Source organism: Tachysurus fulvidraco, chromosome 22 (genome assembly GCF_022655615.1).
Source record: "Tachysurus fulvidraco isolate hzauxx_2018 chromosome 22, HZAU_PFXX_2.0, whole genome shotgun sequence".
Lineage (NCBI taxonomy): Eukaryota > Metazoa > Chordata > Actinopteri > Siluriformes > Bagridae > Tachysurus > Tachysurus fulvidraco.
Window position 1 is genome coordinate 4,153,442 of NC_062539.1, and position 18,789 is coordinate 4,172,230.

General features: G+C 37.3%; 3 protein-coding genes across 6 annotated transcripts; all 3 read left to right on the forward strand.

Annotated features, from left to right (window-relative positions):
• The first annotated feature begins 10 nt into the window (after positions 1-10).
• On the forward strand, positions 11-2,214 carry LOC125139925 (CMRF35-like molecule 1). The gene is made up of 6 exons (XM_047806109.1): positions 11-322; positions 400-700; positions 782-899; positions 1,138-1,160; positions 1,248-1,284; positions 2,091-2,214. Exons 2-6 carry the CDS (start codon positions 604-606, stop codon positions 2,122-2,124), a joined length of 309 nt encoding a protein of 102 aa, XP_047662065.1. The 5' UTR covers positions 11-322; positions 400-603; the 3' UTR covers positions 2,125-2,214.
• Positions 2,215-9,359: 7,145 nt separating this feature from the next.
• Positions 9,360-11,971, forward strand: LOC113636652 (CMRF35-like molecule 3). 4 transcript variants are annotated; one of them, XR_007139071.1, is made up of 7 exons: positions 9,360-9,479; positions 9,715-10,029; positions 10,107-10,412; positions 10,494-10,587; positions 10,826-10,848; positions 11,004-11,088; positions 11,809-11,939. XR_007139071.1 is itself a non-coding variant. In XM_047806097.1 (7 exons), exons 1-7 carry the CDS (start codon positions 9,419-9,421, stop codon positions 11,840-11,842), a joined length of 870 nt encoding a protein of 289 aa, XP_047662053.1. In that variant the 5' UTR covers positions 9,360-9,418; the 3' UTR covers positions 11,843-11,971. The 4 variants fall into 4 exon arrangements, 2 of the variants coding, with proteins under 2 accessions (XP_047662053.1, XP_047662054.1); XR_007139072.1 differs by having other exon boundaries at positions 11,004-11,080; positions 11,809-11,929; XM_047806097.1 differs by lacking the exon at positions 11,004-11,088 and adding an exon at positions 10,936-10,972 and having other exon boundaries at positions 11,809-11,971.
• A 103-nt stretch (positions 11,972-12,074) lies between these two features.
• LOC113645236 (polymeric immunoglobulin receptor-like) lies at positions 12,075-13,956 on the forward strand (the record flags this gene model as incomplete). The annotated part of the gene is made up of 4 exons (XM_047806753.1): positions 12,075-12,155; positions 12,889-12,993; positions 13,219-13,555; positions 13,658-13,956. Coding segments are annotated over exons 1-4 (822 nt in total), but the record flags the coding sequence as incomplete, so codon positions are not given.
• Between the last annotated feature and the right edge of the window lie 4,833 nt (positions 13,957-18,789).

Here is an 18,789-nt window from a genome sequence, read left to right on the forward strand (position 1 = left end):
TGCAGAGGTAGAGAGCATGAGGACACGGAAAAAAGTAGCTGTAATAAAAAGGAGGATCTGTCACTATTCCATGTCTTTATGATGAGAAGTACAAAGCAAAAAAAAAAGTACTGGTGCAAAGGGTAACATTGGTCTACCTGCAGTATCGTAGCCTATGTAAACTCAAGTGGAAATCCATCAGTCATTGATCATCCAGAGCAGAATTTGTTCACAGTGGAACTGAACTCTGTCTCTGAGTCTGGAACGGGTTGGTGTGCTGTAGATATTGGGGATAAATGGCAGCCGGATGACCGTGATTATTTGTACCTCACGGTTAGTCAAGGTAAGAAACTGAAATGAGTCAGAATTATAATTGTTATAAATTCCCTTACACCACTCATTTACTGCCTATTTATTCAGATCCTGATCTGTCAGTGAATGAGAGTGAGAGGTGAGGAAGGAAGCAGCGTCACAGTCCAGTGTCTCTACAGTGCTGCGTATCAGAATACACAGAAGCAGTGGTGCAGATTTAAAGATGGACAATGCAAAACAGTGAGGACTGAAACATCCCAGAATTCAGCAGTGTACATCAGTGATGTTGGGTGAAGATCCTTCAGTGTGAGGATGAGCAGACTGAAGAAGAGTGATGCTGGATGGTACTGGTGCAGTGCAGGAGATCTGCAGGTTCCTGTTCACATCAGTGTCAGTGATCCACCTCCAGGTATTATCACAAACACTGATCAACTTTAACAAATGATGAGACAGAAATCACACTGATTATTTTGCTTTGTTTTGACAACAGTGATTACATCAAATACTACAACAGTGACTTCAACAGTGACTACAACAGTGACTTCAACAGTGACTACAACAGTGACTACAACAGTGACTACAACCGCCCATCAAGAGAATACGTACACGTAAGTATGAAAGCTTCATGTAATTTATGTTTTCCTCTGCAGTTTTACTTGTTTTATATTTATTAACTTTTTCAAAGATGGAAGTGATGTAAAAATTAACATCATAAAAAATGTATATCATTATAAATCATCTGAGAGACTGCAATCACGATGAGCTAATGTACTGTATAAGAATAAAGGAAAAAATATTTCAAGTGATCAAACTTTACTTTCTTTTCTTTTTTTATATTTTAAACAGATCTGACTCAAAGCACAATGCAGGTAACATCAGATGTACATATTTAGAAGAAATTTGGTGTATTAGTTCTTCATAGCATATTTCTAATCAGAGTTATTTCTCACCCACAGTGTTTGTGAATTCAGTTCACAGCAGTGATGAAACCACGTAAGTACAAACACATTATTCTCTCTTGCAGGAAATGCTGAACACTTTAGACCATGATGTTTTTCTCTGCAGTTTTACAGACATGTAAATTTGTTGCTTTATTGAAAGGTGAACAGGTGACTATTACACATGATACTTTTCACAGGCCTAATGCACTCAGATATATGGTCAGAGTTACAGCTAAATAACTGTCTGTATTAGGAAAATAAAAAAATCTAACAAGAAACATAAAAATCTTAAACTTTGAATACTGTATCATTGATCTAATCTAACACACACGCACACACACACACACACACTCACAGACACACACATACAGTACACACACATGCACACACAGACACACATACATACGCACACACATGTTAATGCAGACACAGACACACACACAAAGACACGCACACACAGACACGCACACACAGACAAAAACACACACACAGACACACACAAACATACACACACACACGCATGCACACACAGGCTGGATGATGAGGTTGTGGATTATTATTGTTAATATTTCTATGCTTTGCCCATAATCTCCATTATTATATGGGTCAAATCACCAAAATGGCATTTTGAGGTCAAAACTATTTTTTCTGATGATTTCTTTTTGGTAATTACAATCAATCAAAACTGCAAGCTAGACTGTTAAGTTTGCCTTTTTCAATTTTGACTTAATTTGGAAAACAAAATGTTCTAAAATATTGGGAACAAGATCAAGAATTTATTTTCCTTTATTTTGACGAAAAACTCATTAATAATCAAAACACACAGAACTCTGACCCCTGGTGTGTTTTCTGTTTCAGAGAGCCAGAGATGTTCTGTATCATAAACAACTGAAGGACGTGATCTTGGTGACATCAAGAATATAAGAAGCTGGAATGTTGGACTATCTATCTATCTATCTATCTATCTATCTATCTATCTATCTATCTATCTATCTATCTATCTATCTATCTATCTATCTATCTATCTATCTGTCTATCTGTCTATCTATCTATCTATCTATCTATCTATCTATCTATCTATCTATCTATCTATCTATCCATCAAAAAGTATTATCTTAGTTAATGGACCTTTTTTGTAAAAAATCATAACTGCATTCATTCATCTATTAACATTGTGTGAAGGAATATTACATTGAGTTGTTGATTACAATAAAGTTTATTACAAAAAAGTTTTCCTTTCTCTGACTTGTTAAATGTCTCTATGATAAATGTCAGGCCACTCAGGTGTTTGTTCAGTCCCTTGATATATGTCGACACTGGACTACTGCACCTCGCTCCTGGCAGGTCTGCCTCTGAGCACCATTCCACCTCTACAACTGATCCTGAATGTAGCTGCAGGACTTGTTAAAAACCTTCCTATGTTCTCCCAAACCACCCCATTGTTATATTTCCCCCTACTGGCTTTCAGTAGCTACACACTTCAGATTTACAACCCTGAGTCTACAAAGCCAAAATTAGAACAGCAGCATCTAACCTCTCACTGCACCACACTTCCTCTTATCTTCTAGCACTGCACCACTGATCACACCAAGATTCATATCAAGTTTGTTCTCTGTTCACAATTAGTTCATAATTCTTCCCCAATTCTATATATTGTATAAGTACAAATTATTAAAAAGAAGACTCATGAGTTTCATGAGTGGAACAATGAGGCCTTTGTGGGCACAATGAGGCAGGCCATAAAAAAAAAAAAACTGGTCCTTCCAGGTTCCTCATATATGACTAGAAATACTGACAAAGACACAGACATATCGAGTCCCGTGAGTTCAACAGTGTTTCATTTTAAAGCGAAATTTCACAGAGTCTTTCACAGGGCTGGACATCTCACAGCAACATGTTTTATAACCATATAAGAGGAATTCAGATAAACTATTTATGAACAATGTAATAAACATATGATCTTATCGATGATTGACACTGTGGTGCAAAACTTAGCTTAAAGTGACATGAATTAATAAAACTAGAAAAGATTTATTAAGAATAGTATACCATGTGTCTGCACTGCAAGGCATGCAATGAACCCTGTCTCAGTTATAACAGCTATAAAAACGTGTTCCTTTGTCAGCCTTCTTCTCTTCACACTGATTTTAGAGCACAAAGTGTGATGAGCAGGAAGAGGAACTGCTTGAGCCGCTACAGACACAGTACCAACTTCACAGAGAAGCAGAACGTAAGAATCCCTCACATCTGATTCAACATCAGAACAAATCAACATGAGCTGCTTTTTTATTCTTATTCTCATCATTTCCGATAAGTTCATTTCTCATGTAGTTTTGCATATGCAATGTAACTAATTAATACAACAAAACCCTAAAGTATTGGAGTATCGTATCAACTGTCAGTAATATGTTGTATTATCAAGTGTGGATATTTTATTGTCTCTGAGTAATTGCAGTGTTTTTCTGTTCTGTATGAAGTTGATGCCGTTCAGTCACAGAGGTACTTTAGTCTTAAACCTGGATCATCTGTCACCATCCCATGTCATTATAATAGGGAATATAAACAATATAAGAAATATTGGTGCTCTAGTAGATATTTCTTAACTTGTGAAATTCAGGCGTATACCTATCATAGTAAGGGGAAAGTTAGAGTTACTGATTACCGAGCTGAGAGTTTCTTTACTGTGACTCTGGATCATCTCTAGACAACAGACACTGGATGGTACTGGTGTGGTGTAGAGATAGACGGATAATTAGATGTCAGTGAAGCTCTTTACATCACAGTGAAATCAGGTATTAAACTGCAATCTGGAAATAATTCTTGAATTTATCAGTAATATTATGTTTCTATTCTAAATGAATCATACAAAATTGACAACATACATAATTTGTGCTTAGATCCTGATCTGTCAGTGAACGAGAGCAGAGTGAGAGGTGTGAAAAGAGGCAGCATCACAGTCCAGTGTCTCTACAGTGCTGAGTATCAGAATACACAGAAGCAGTGGTGCAGATTCAAAGATGGACGATGCAACACAGTGGGGATTAAAACATTCCGCTATTCAGCAGTGTACATCAGTGATGACGGGAGAAGATCCTTCAGTGTGAGGAGGAGTGGACTGAAGAAGAGTGATGCTGGATGGTACTGGTGCAGTGCAGGAGATCTGCAGGTTCCTGTTCACATCAGTGTCAGTGATCCACCTCCAGGTATTATCACAAACACTGATCAACTTTAACAAATGATGAGAGAGAAATCACACTGATTATTTCCTTTGTATTGACAACAGTGATTACTAGAAAGACTCCAACAAAGTCTACAACAGTGACTACAGCAGTGACTACAACCACTCACCAAGACAATATGTGCACGTAAGTAGGAAAGCTCCATTTTATTTAGCATGGTGTTCTCTTCTGCAGTTTTACACATATTCTATGTTAATAGCTTTTTTAAAGAATAAAGTGTGATTAAAGTGAAAAACTATCAAAATAGGGAAAAAAAATTGTAATGTCATTATAAATTTATTTAATATATAATTAAATATACAATATTTAATAAGAGAACACCTTCTTTTATTAACTAACTAACTAACTAACTAACTAACTAACTAACTAACTAACTAAATAAATAAATAAATAAATAAATAAATAAATAAATAAATAAATAAATAAATAAGAGGAAAAAACTTTCAAAGTACTTTGAGATGTAAGTGAAAAAAAAAAATACTTTGGATGACTTATAACCAAAGAAAGTACCAGTACAGTGAACCATGTACTTCAGTACTGTAAAGCAACTAGACGTCACTGGAGGGATGATTCATATTAGAAGATGAACAAAAAAGCACACACACAAATACACACACACACACACACACAAATACATATACACACACACACACACACACACACACACACACACACACACACACACACACACACACACACACACACACATACACACAAACACACACACATGCACAGACACACCCATTCAAACATACACACAAACACACACACATGCACAGACACATCCATTCATACAAGTCAAGTCAAGTCAAGTCACCTTTATTGTCACATCACCACAGCACATGTGCCATGGTGAGTGAAATTCTTGGGAGCGAGCTCCAGAAATTTCAGAACCATTTACATACAGTAGTTAAGAAAAATAAATTCATAGAAATTTAATTTATATTTTTTAGAACAATTTACAAACAGGTTAGAAAAACGTCCAAAATGCTTAGTACCAGTTGAAATTTGCAAATGCGGAAAATGTGGAAAAGATGCAATGTGTCAGTACGTAGTCAGTACACACAGTGTACTGTGTGTGTGTGTGTGTATAAGTATGTATAAGTATAAATAGAAATATATATATATATATATGTATGTATGTATATATATATATATATATATATATATATATATATATATATATATATATGTATGTATGTATATGTAACATGTAAGGTGCAACAGACTGTACATATACAGAGATGTCCTGTGGTACCGATAGCTTATTGTTAGATAGATTGTTATATTAAATTAAATGCAGTGTGTGTGTGTAGTCCAGTGTTGAACTGTTGAAGTTTGAGTGCAGTGTGTAGCATACCATATTGTGGAAGTATGCTGTGTTAGTTATGGCTGTTAATTAGTCTGATGGCCTGAGGGAAAGAGCTATCCCTCAGTCGACTGGTGCGGGATCGGATGCTGCGGAGACGTCTTTCTGAGGGGAGCAGAGAGAGCAGTCTGTGGGACGGGTGGCTGGAGTCATTAGTGATCCACCGAGCTTTTCTTATACACCGCCTGGTGTAGATGTCCTGGAGGGAGGGAAGCTCACCTCCAACAATGTGGTTGGCAGTTTGCACGACCCTTTTCAGGGTTTTACGGTTGCCAGCGGTGCTGTTTCCAAACCAGGCAGTGATGCAGCCCATCAGGATGCTCTCTATATTGCAGGTGTAGAATGTTCTGAGGATGCTGGGGCTCATTCCAAACTTCCTCAGCCGTCTCAGGAAGAAGAGGCGTTGGTGTGCCTTCTTCAGCACTGCGTCAGTGTGTGTGGACCAGGTGAGATCCTCACTGATGTTAACACCTAGAAACTTAATGCTTCTCACCCGCTCCACAGGTGTCTTGTCGATGGTGATGGGTCTGTGTTCTCTGCTCTGTCTCCTGAAATCTACCACCAGCTACTTGGTCTTGTCAATGTTTAGTGAGAGGTGGTTCTCCTGACACCATTTAGTCAGGGTGCTCACCTCTTCTCTGTAAACCGTCTCATAGTTGTCGGTGATCAGGCCTATCACCATTGTATCATCAGCGAATTTGACGATGACTTTGGAGCTGTGTGTGGCTGTACAGTCATGTGTATACAGGGAATACAGGAGTGGGCTGAGGACACAGCCCTGAGGAGCACCGGTGTTGAGGATCAGCGGGGGTGAAGTATTGCTGCCCATTCTTACCATCTGACTTCTGCCTGTCAGGAAGTCCAGAATCCAGCTGCACAGAGATCTATTTAGTCCCAGAGTCTGGTGTGGCAGGCACTATTGTGTTAAATGCTGAGCTCTAGTCCACAAACAGCATTCTCACATAGGTGTTCTTATTTTCCAGGTGGGAGAGACCAGTGTGTAGGGTGAAAGCGATAGCATTGTCTGAGGCAGCACAGAGCAGATGTATTCTCTGATAAGTTTCTCAAAGCACTTACTGAAGATGGGTGTGAGAGCGCAATATTGTAGCCTATGCAAACTTTATTCTCTTTTTCTTTTATGTTGTAAACAGATCTGACTCAAAGCACAATTCAGTAATATCAGATGTACATATTTGGAAGAAAATTAGTGTATCAGTTCTTCTTAACACATCTTTCTAATTTGAGTTATTTCTCACTCACAGTGTTTCTGATATCAGTTCACAGCAGTGATGAAAACACGTACTGTAAGTGCTAAAACACCCTTATTCTTTCTCGCTTGTTTTTCTCTGTGGTTTGAAAGATATGTAAATTTGTTGCTTTATTGAAAAGATGAACATGTGCTTAGAGTTCAAACCCAAACACTGCAGTATTTAAGCAGTAAGTGAACAGGTGATTATTACACATGATACTTTCTTGCTTGTAGAAACTTTCTCATGTCGCATGTCGTCACTACATGTCGTCTGGTTACAGTACTTAAGCTGACAGTTTGTGAGGGTAGTGGAACAACTGCTTGGACGGTTGTAAGTTCAAATCCCAGCACCTATAACAGGCTGCCTCTGCTGGGCCTGTGAGGAAGGCTGTTAACACTCAGATGTATACTGTAAGTGACTCTGGATAAGGGAGTCTGCCAAAAAGTCTGTTTACTGTAAGGGTACTTCTTTATTAAAGTGTAATGAAATCAGAGCTTTTTTTAGGTCTTTTTTCTTTCTTTCTTTCTTTTTTTTTTTTTTTTACAAAATATATAATGCAGTTTTGTTATTAAAAATAAAAAATAATTATAACACACAAAACATCAGTCAGTAAGCTTTCTATTAGCTGTTTAATCACTCAGGTCAGTGAACATCTGGTGCCTGAAGTGTAGAAGCTGAATGTTTTATTAAATAAATGAAATTATTTAATAAAAAGTAAATAAAAAAAATAAATAAGAGGAAAAAAAACATTAAAATGAATGTACTATTAGATGTAAACAAAAAAATTACATTGGATGACTTATAACCAAAGAAAGTACCAGTACAGTGAACCATGTACTTCAGTACTGTAAAGCAACTAGACGTCACTGGAGGGATGATTTATATTAGAAGATGAACAAAATAAGGAAACACACACACACACACACACACACACACACACACACACACACACACACACACACACACACACACATACATTTACATTTATATTTACAGCATTTGACAGATGCCTTTATCCAGAGCGACGTACAAAAGTGATTAAGTCTCTATAATTGGATACATTAACTCTGGTTCACTACCTGTAGATTACATTATTAAGATCCCATGAATCTAAAACACTGGTCAAAGGTTTTTTTTTATATACATACATACAACACACAGGGAAGGAAGTGCTAGTACACACACGCACACACACATATACACACACATGCACGCACACACATACACACGCATGTACATACACAGACACACACATGCACACATACAGACACACATGCATACACAGACACATTTACACACGCATGCATATATACAAACACACACAGACACACAAATGAACAAACACAGACACACACCCATATACACACACATAGAAATGCATGCACATACACACACACACAGACACGCATACACAGACACATACAGACACACAAAGTTTTTTTTTATTTTTATTATTTTAAATATATACAGCAAACAGTGCTATTACACACGCACATACACAGGTACTGTATGCACATACACAGACACACATACACACACAGACAAACACACAGACACACACGCATGCACATACACACACACAGAGGCTGGATGAAGGTGTTATGAATTGTTATTATTGTTAATATTTCTATACTTTGCCCATAATCTCCATTATTATATGGGTCAAAGCACCAAAGTGGCATTTTGAGGTCAGAGAACTTTTTTCTGATGATTTTTTTGGTAATTACTGTAAATTTTTTCCCCCTGTATATTGACTAAAACTCATTAATAATCAATTGTGATTGTGTGAAACCTGATGGACTTCCTGGTAGCGTCTGGGTTTAATCATTTTAATGAAAATAGAGAATCAGAGCTCCAAAGTCAAATAGCTTTAAGAGCTCTTTTTTACAGTTATAACCTGGTTGTTAAACCATATAACCTATAATGCATTTCAGAAACTGTGATCCAGAGACATCAGTCACTTAACAAGTGTAAATGATTCCCTGTGATGGTGCAGGGTCTCTGTGTAAAAATGTGATCATGTGACCAGTCTGCACTTATAGAAGGTTTAAAGTGGACAAGTAATGATTTATAATCTTAATATTTAGTGTCAATAGCTGGCAAAGTTTCTTTCTGTGTCTTTTTTTCTTGCACTTATTACCTGTGACTTGTTCAACACTGACTTTAATTTAAAAATGTACCTCAATTAATACATTCAATTATTTGTGCTGTTTTTTAGATGGTGTAACAGTATGAGATGAAAAAAGAAAAAACAGGAAGTCAGCTAGTACAAATTAACATCAGCCACAAGTAGGAAGTGTATTTGTTATACAAGTCTCTTAGAGAAACATGAGCTTTTACTCACTATGTGGTTCTGTAACTCTCCTTGGGTTTTTCCTCTGTATATCAGGTAAGACTAAAACTCAACCATTCTCATATACTGTCTGGGTATCCTTCATTTTTTTCTAAAGGGTTAAAGAAGCTCTTGTTTATTTACTTTCATGGAGCAGTGGCTGTTAACAGCTTTCATCACTGGTAGATTAAATGTACCTCAGTAGTGACACAGTGATTCCTGAATGTTCTGATCGTCCTGATTCAGTGTCTGAGTAACGCTAATACTGCTTCCCAATGTGGCTTACTTGCAGAGGTAGAGAGCATGAGGACACTGAAAAATGTAGCTGTAAAAAGAGGAGGATCTGTCACTATTCCATGTCTTTATGATGAGAAGCACAAAGCAAACAGTAAATTCTGGTGCAAAGGGATTTACTGGTCTACCTGCAGTATCGTAGCCTATGCAAACTCAAGTGGAAATCCATCAGTCATTGATCATCCAGAGCAGAATTTATTCACAGTCGAAATGGACTCTGTCTCTGAGTCTGGAACGGGTTGGGGTGCTGTAGAAATTGGGGATAAATTGCAGCCGGATGACCGTGATTATTTGTACCTCACGGTTAGTCAAGGTAAGAAACTGAAATGAGTCTGAATTATAATTGTTATAAATTCTCTTACACAACTCATTTACTGCCTATTTATTCAGATCCTGATCTGTCAGTGAGGGAGAGCAGAGTGAGAGGTGAGGAAGGAGGCAGCATCACAGTCCAGTGTCTCTACAGTGCTGCGTATCAGAATACACAGAAGCAGTGGTGCAGATTTAAAGATGGACAATGCAAAACAGTGAGGACTGAAACATCCCAGAATTCAGCAGTGTACATCAGTGATGATGGGAGAAGATCCTTCAGTGTGAGGATGAGCAGACTGAAGAAGAGTGATACTGGATGGTACTGGTGCAGTGCAGGAGATCTGCAGGTTCCTGTTCACATCAGTGTCAGTGATCCACCTCCAGGTATTATCACAAACACTGATCAACTTTAACAAATGATGAGACAGAAATCACACTGATTATTTTGCTTTGTTTTGACAACAGTGATTACATCAAATACTACAACAGTGACTTCAACAGTGACTACAACAGTGACTACAACAGTGACTACAACCGCCCATCAAGAGAATACGTACACGTAAGTAGGAAAGCTTCATGTAATTTATGTTTTCCTCTGCAGTTTTACTTGTTTTATATTTATTAACTTTTTCAAAGATGGAAGTGATGTAAAAATTAACATCATAAAAAATGTATATCATTATAAATCATCTGAGAGACTGCAATCACGATGAGCTAATGTACTGTATATGAATAAAGGAAAAAATATTTCAAGTGATCAAACTTTACTTTCTTTTCTTTTTTTATATTTTAAACAGATCTGACTCAAAGCACAATGCAGGTAACATCAGATGTACATATTTAGAAGAAATTTGGTTTATTAGTTTTTCTTAACATATTTCTAATCAGAGTTATTTCTCACCCACAGTGTTTGTGAATTCAGTTCACAGCAGTGATGAAACCACGTTAGTACAAACACATTATTCTCTCTTGCAGGAAATGCTGAACACTGTAGACCATGATGTTTTTCTCTGCAGTTTTACAGACATGTAAATTTGTTGCTTTATTGAAAGGTGAACAGGTGACTATTACACATGATACTTTCCACAGGCCTAATGCACTCAGATATATGGTCAGAGTTACAGCTAAATAACTGTCTGTATTAGGGAAAGAAAAAAATCTAACAAGAAACATAAAAATATTAAACTTTGAATACTGTATCATTGATCTAATCTAACACACACGCACACACACACACACACACACACACACACACACACACACACACACACTCACAGACACACACATACAGTACACACACATGCACACACAGACACACATACATACGCACACACATGTTAATGCAGACACAGACACACACACACAGACACGCACACACAGACACGCACACACAGACAAAAACACACACACAGACACACACAAACATACACACACACATGCATGCACACACACAGGCTGGATGATGAGGTTGTGGATTATTATTGTTAATATTTCTATGCTTTGCCCATAATCTCCATTATTATATGGGTCAAATCACCAAAATGGCATTTTGAGGTCAAAACTATTTTTTCTGATGATTTCTTTTTGGTAATTACAATCAATCAAAACTGCAAGCTAGACTGTTAAGTTTGCCTTTTTCAATTTTGACTTAATTTGGAAAACAAAATGTTCTAAAATTTTGTGAACAAGATCAAGAATTTATTTTCCTTTATTTTGACGAAAAACTCATTAATAATCAAAACACACAGAACTCTGACCCCTGGTGTGTTTTCTGTTTCAGAGAGCCAGAGATGTTCTGTATCATAAACAACTGAAGGACGTGATCTTGGTGACATCAAGAATATAAGAAGCTGGAATGTTGGACTGACTGACTTGTAAAAAATCATAACTGCATTCATTCATCTATTAACATTGAGTGAAGGAATATTACATTGAGTTGTTGATTACAATAAAGTTTATTACAAAAAAGTTTTCCTTTCTTTGACTTGTTAAATGTCTCTATGATAAATGTCAGGCCACTCAGGTGTTTGTTCAGTCCCTTGATATATGTCGACACTGGACTACTGCACCTCGCTCCTGGCAGGTCTGCCTCTGATCACCATTCCACCTCTACAACTGATCCTGAATGTAGCTGCAGGACTTGTTAAAAACCTTCCTATGTTCTCCTAAACCACCCCATTGTTATATTTCCCCCTACTGGCTTTCAGTAGCTACACACTTCAGATTTACAACCCTGAGTCTACAAAGCCAAAATTAGACCAGCAGCATCTAAACTCTCACTGCACCACACTTCCTCTTATCTTCTAGCTCTGCACCACTGATCACACCAAGATTCATATCAAGTTTGTTCTCTGTTCACAATTAGTTCATAATTCTTCCCCAATTCTATATATTGTATAAGTACAAATTATTAAAAAGAAGACTCATGAGTTTCATGAGTGGAACAATGAGGCCTTTGTGGGCACAATGAGGCAGGCCATAAAAAAAAACTGGTCCTTCCAGGTTCCTCATATATGACTAGAAATACTGACAAAGACACAGACATATCGAGTCCTGTGAGTTCAACAGTGTTTCATTTTAAAGCGAAATTTCACAGAGCCTTTCACAGGGCTGGACGTTTCACAGCAACATGTTTTATAACCATATAAGAGGAATTCAGATAAACTATTTATGAACAATGTAATAAACATATGATCTTATCGATGAGTGACACTGTGGTGCAAAACTTAGCTTAAAGTGACATGAATTAATAAAACTAGAAAAGATTTATTAAGAATAGTATACCATGTGTCTGCACTGCAAGGCATGCAATGAACCCTGTCTCAGTTATAACAGCTATAAAAATGTTTTTTTTTGTCAGCCTTCTTCTCTTCACACTGCTTTTAGAGCACAAAGTGTGATGAGCAGGAAGAGGAACTGCTTGAACCGCTACAGACACAGTACCAACTTCACAGAGAAGCAGGACGTAAGAATCCCTCACATCTGATTCAACATCAGAACAAATCAACATGAGCTGCTTTTTTATTCTTATTCTCATCATTTCCGATAAGTTCATTTCTCATGTAGTCTTGCATATGCAATGTAACTAATTAATACATCAAAACCATAAAGTATTGGAGTATCGTATCAACTGTCAGTAATATGTTGTATTATCAAGTATTGATATTTTATTGTCTCTGAGTAATTGCAGTGTTTTTCTGTTCTGTATGCAGTTGATGCCGTTCAGTCACAGAGGTACTTTAGTCTTAAACCTGGATCATCTGTCACCATCCCATGTCATTATAATAGGGAATATATACAATATAAGAAATACTGGTGCTCTGGTACATATTTCTTAACTTGTGAAATTCAGGCCTATACCTATCATAGTAATGGGAAAGTTAATGTTACTGATTACCGAGCTGAGAGTTTCTTTACTGTGACTCTGGATCATCTCCAGACAAAAGACACTGGATGGTACTGGTGTGGTGTAGAGATAGATGGATCATTAGATGGTAGTGAAGCTCTTTACATCACAGTGAAATCAGGTATTAAACTGCTATCTGGAAATAATTCTTGAATTCATCAGTAATATTATGTTGCTTAAAATGAATTATACATAATTGACAACATACATTATTTGTGCTTAGATCCTGATCTGTCAGTGAGGGTGAGCAGAGTGAGAGGTGAGGAAGGAGGCAGCATCACAGTCCAGTGTCTCTACAGTGCTGAGTATCAGAATAAACAGAAGCAGTGGTGCAGATTCAAAGATGGACAATGCAACACAGTGGGGATTAAAACATCCCATAATTCAGCAGTGTACATCAGTGATGACGGGAAAAGATCCTTCAGTGTGACAATGAGCAGACTGAAGAAGAGTGATGCTGGATGGTACTGGTGCAGTGCAGGAGATCTGCAGATTCCAGTTCACATCAGTGTCAGTGATCCACCTCCAGGTATTATCACAAACACTGATCAACTTTAACAAATGATGAGAGAGAAATCACACTGATTATTCCCTTTGTATTGACAACAGTGATTACTAGAAAGACTCCAACAAAGTCTACAACAGTGACTACAGCAGTGACTACAACCACTCACCAAGACAATATGTGCACGTAAGTAGGAAAGCTCCATTTTATTTAGCATGGTGTTTTCCTCTGCAGTTTTACACATATTCTATGTTAATAGCTTTTTTAAAGAATAAAGTGTGATTAAAGTGAAAAACAATCAAAACAGGGAAAAAAATTGTAATGTCATTATAAATTTATTTAATATATAATTAAATATACAATATTTAATAAGAGAACACCTTGTTTTACTAACTAACTAACTAACTAACTAACTAACTAACTAACTAACTAACTAACTAAATAAATAAATAAATAAATAAATAAATAAATAAATAAATAAATAAATAAATAAATAAATAAATAAATAAATAAGAGGAAAAAACATTCAATGTTCTTTGAGATGTAGGACAAAAAAATACTTTGGATGATTTATAACCAAAGAAAGTACCAGTACAGTGAACCATGTACTTCAGTACTGTAAAGCAACTAGACGTCACTGGAGGGATGATTCATATTAGAAGATGAACAAAAAAGCACACACACAAATACACACACACAAATACATACAAACACAAATACACACACAAACACACACACACACACACACACACACACACACACACACACACACACACACACACACACACACACACACACACACACACAAACACACACACATGCACAGACACACCCATTCAAACATTCACACAAACACACACACATGCACAGACACATCCATTCAAACAAGTCAAGTCAAGTCAAGTCACCTTTATTGTCACATCACCACAGCACATGTGCCATGGTGAGTGAAATTCTTGGGAGCGAGCTCCAGAAATTTCAGAACCATTTACATACGGTAGTTAAGAAAAATAAATTTATAGAAATTTAATTTATAATTTTTAGAACAATTTACAAACAGGTTAGAAAAACGTGCAAAATGCTTAATACCAGTTGAAATTTGCAAATGCGGAAAATGTGGAAAAGATGCAATGTGTCAGTACGTAGTCAGTCCACACAGTGTACTACTAGACATGTTTACACTGCACTACACATTATATACAGTATGAACTATATATGTGTGTATATATATATATATATATATATATATATATATATATATATATATGTGTGTGTGTGTGTGTGTGTGTGTGTGTGTGTGTGTGTGTGTGTGTGTGTGTATAAGTATGTATAAGTATAAATAGAAATATATATATATATATATGTATGTATATGTAACATGTAAGGTGCAACAGACTGTACATATACAGTGTACATATACAGAGATGTCCTGTGGTACCGATAGCTTATTGTCAGATAGATTGTAATATTAAATTAAATGCAGTGTGTGTGTGTAGTCCAGTGTTGAACTGTTGAAGTTTGAGTGCAGTGTGTAGCATACCATATTGTGGAAGTATGCTGTGTTAGTTATGGCTGTTAATTAGTCTGATGGCCTGAGGGAAAAAGCTATCCCTCAGTCGACTGGTGCGGGATCGGATGCTGCGGAGACGTCTTCCTGAGGGGAGCAGAGAGAGCAGTCTGTGGGATGGGTGGCTGGAGTCATTAGAGATCCTCCGAGCTTTTCTTATACACCGCCTGGTGTAGATGTCCTGGAGGGAGGGAAGCTCACCTCCAACAATGTGGCTGGCAGTTCGCACGACCCTTTTCAGGGTTTTACGGTTGCCAGCGGTGCTGTTTCCAAACCAGGCAGTGATGCAGCCCTTCAGGATGCTCTCTATATTGCAGGTGTAGAATGTTCTGAGGATGCTGGGGCTCATTCCAAACTTCCTCAGCCATCTCAGGAAGAAGAGGCGTTGGTGTGCCTTCTTCAGCACTGCGTCAGTGTGTGTGGACCAGGTGAGATCCTCACTGATGTTAACACCTAGAAACTTAATGCTTCTCACCCGCTCCACAGGTGTCTTGTCGATGGTGATGGGTCTGTGTTCTCTGCTCTGTCTCCTGAAATCTACCACCAGCTACTTGGTCTTGTCAATGTTTAGTGAGAGGTGGTTCTCTGGACACCATTTAGTCAGGGTGCTCACCTCTTCTCTGTAGGCCGTCTCATCATTGTCGGTGATCAGGCCTATCACCGTTGTATCATCAGCGAATTTGACGATGACGTTGGAGCTGTGTGTGGCTGTACAGTCGTGTGTATACAGGGAATACAGGAGTGGGCTGAGGACACAGCCCTGAGGAGCACCGGTGTTGAGGATCAGCGGGGATGAAGTATTGCTGCCCATTCTTACCAACTGACTTCTGCCTGTCAGGAAGTCCAGAATCCAGTTGCACAGAGATCTATTTAGTCCCAGAGTCTGGTGTGGCAGGCACTATTGTGTTAAATGCTGAGCTCTAGTCCACAAACAGCATTCTCACATAGGTGTTCTTATTTTCCAGGTGGGAGAGACCAGTGTGTAGGGTGAAAGCGATAGCATTGTCTGAGGCAGCACAGAGCAGATGTATTCTCTGATAAGTTTCTCAAAGCACTTACTGAAGATGGGTGTGAGAGCGCAATATTGTAGCCTATGCAAACTTTATTCTCTTTTTCTTTTATGTTGTAAACAGATCTGACTCAAAGCACAATTCAGTAACATCAGATGTACATATTTGGAAGAAAATTAGTGTATCAGTTCTTCTTAACACATCTTTCTAATTTGAGTTATTTCTCACTCACAGTGTTTCTGATATCAGTTCACAGCAGTGATGAAAACACGTACTGTAAGTGCTAAAACACCCTTATTCTTTCTCGCTTGTTTTTCTCTGTGGTTTGAAAGATATGTAAATTTGTTGCTTTATTGAAAAGATGAACATGTGCTTAGAGTTCAAACCCAAACACTGCAGTATTTAAGCAGTAAGTGAACAGGTGATTATTACACATGATACTTTCTTGCTTGTAGAAACTTTCTCATGTCGCATGTCGTCACTACATGTCGTCTGGTTACAGTACTTAAGCTGACAGTTTGTGAGGGTAGTGGAACAACTGCTTGGACGGTTGTAAGTTCAAATCCCAGCACCTATAACAGGCTGCCTCTGCTGGGCCTGTGAGCAAGGCTGTTAACACTCAGATGTATACTGTAAGTGACTCTGGATAAGGGAGTCTGCCAAAAAGTCTGTTTACTGTAAGGGTACTTCTTTATTAAAGTGTAATGAAATCAGAGCTTTTTTTTAGGTCTTTTTTCTTTCTTTCTTTCTTTTTTTTTTTTTTTACAAAATATATAATGCAGTTTTGTTATTAAAAATAAAAAATAATTATAACACACAAAACATCAGTCAGTAAGCTTTCTATTAGCTGTTTAATCACTCAGGTCAGTGAAAATCTGGTGCCTGAAGTGTAGAAGCTGAATGTTTTATTAAATAAATGAAATTATTTAATAAAAAGTAAATAAAAAAATAAATAAGAGGAAAAAAAACATTAAAATGAATGTACTATTAGATGTAAACAAAAAAATTACATTGGATGACTTATAACCAAAGAAAGTACCAGTACAGTGAACCATGTACTTCAGTACTGTAAAGCAACTAGACGTCACTGGAGGAATGATTTATATTAGAAGATGAACAAAATAAGGAAACACACACACACACACACACACACACACACACACACACACACACACACACACACACACACACACACACACACACACACACACACACACATACATTTACATTTACATTTATATTTACAGCATTTGACAGATGCCTTTATCCAGAGCGACGTACAAAAGTGATTAAGTCTCTATAATTGGATACATTAACTCTGGTTCACTACCTGTAGATTACATTATTAAGATCCCATGAATCTAAAACACTGGTCAAAGTTTTTTTTTATATACATACATACAACACACAGGGAAGGAAGTGCTAGTACACACACGCACACACATATACACACACATGCACGCAAACACATACACACGCATGTACATACACAGACACACACAAGCACACATACAGACACACATGCATACACAGACACATTTACACACGCATGCATATATACAAACACACACAGACACACAAATGAACAAACACAGACACACACCCATATACACACACATAGAAATGCATGCACATACACACACACAGACACGCATACACAGACACATACAGACACACAAAGTTTTTTTTATTTTTATTATTTTAAATATATACAGCAAACAGTGCTATTACACACGCACATACACAGGTACTGTATGCACATACACAGACACACATACACACACAGACAAACACACAGACACACACGCATGCACATACACACACACAGAGGCTGGATGAAGGTGTTATGAATTGTTATTATTGTTATTATTTCTATACTTTGCCCATAATCTCCATTATTATATGGGTCAAAGCACCAAAGTGGCATTTTGAGGTCAGAGAACTTTTTTCTGATGATTTTTTTGGTAATTACTGTACATTTTTCCCCCTGTATATTGACTAAAACTCATTAATAATCAATTGTGATTGTGTGAAACCTGATGAACTTCCTGGTAGCGACTGGGTTTAATCATTTTAATGAAAATAGAGAATCAGAGCTCCAAAGTCAAATAGCTTTAAGAACTCTTTTTACAGTTATAACCTGGTTGTTAAACCATATAACCTATAATGCATTTCAGAAACTGTGATCCAGAGACATCAGTCACTTAACAAGTGCAAATGATTCCCTGTGATGGTGCAGGGTCTCTGTGTAAAAATGTGATCATGTGACCAGT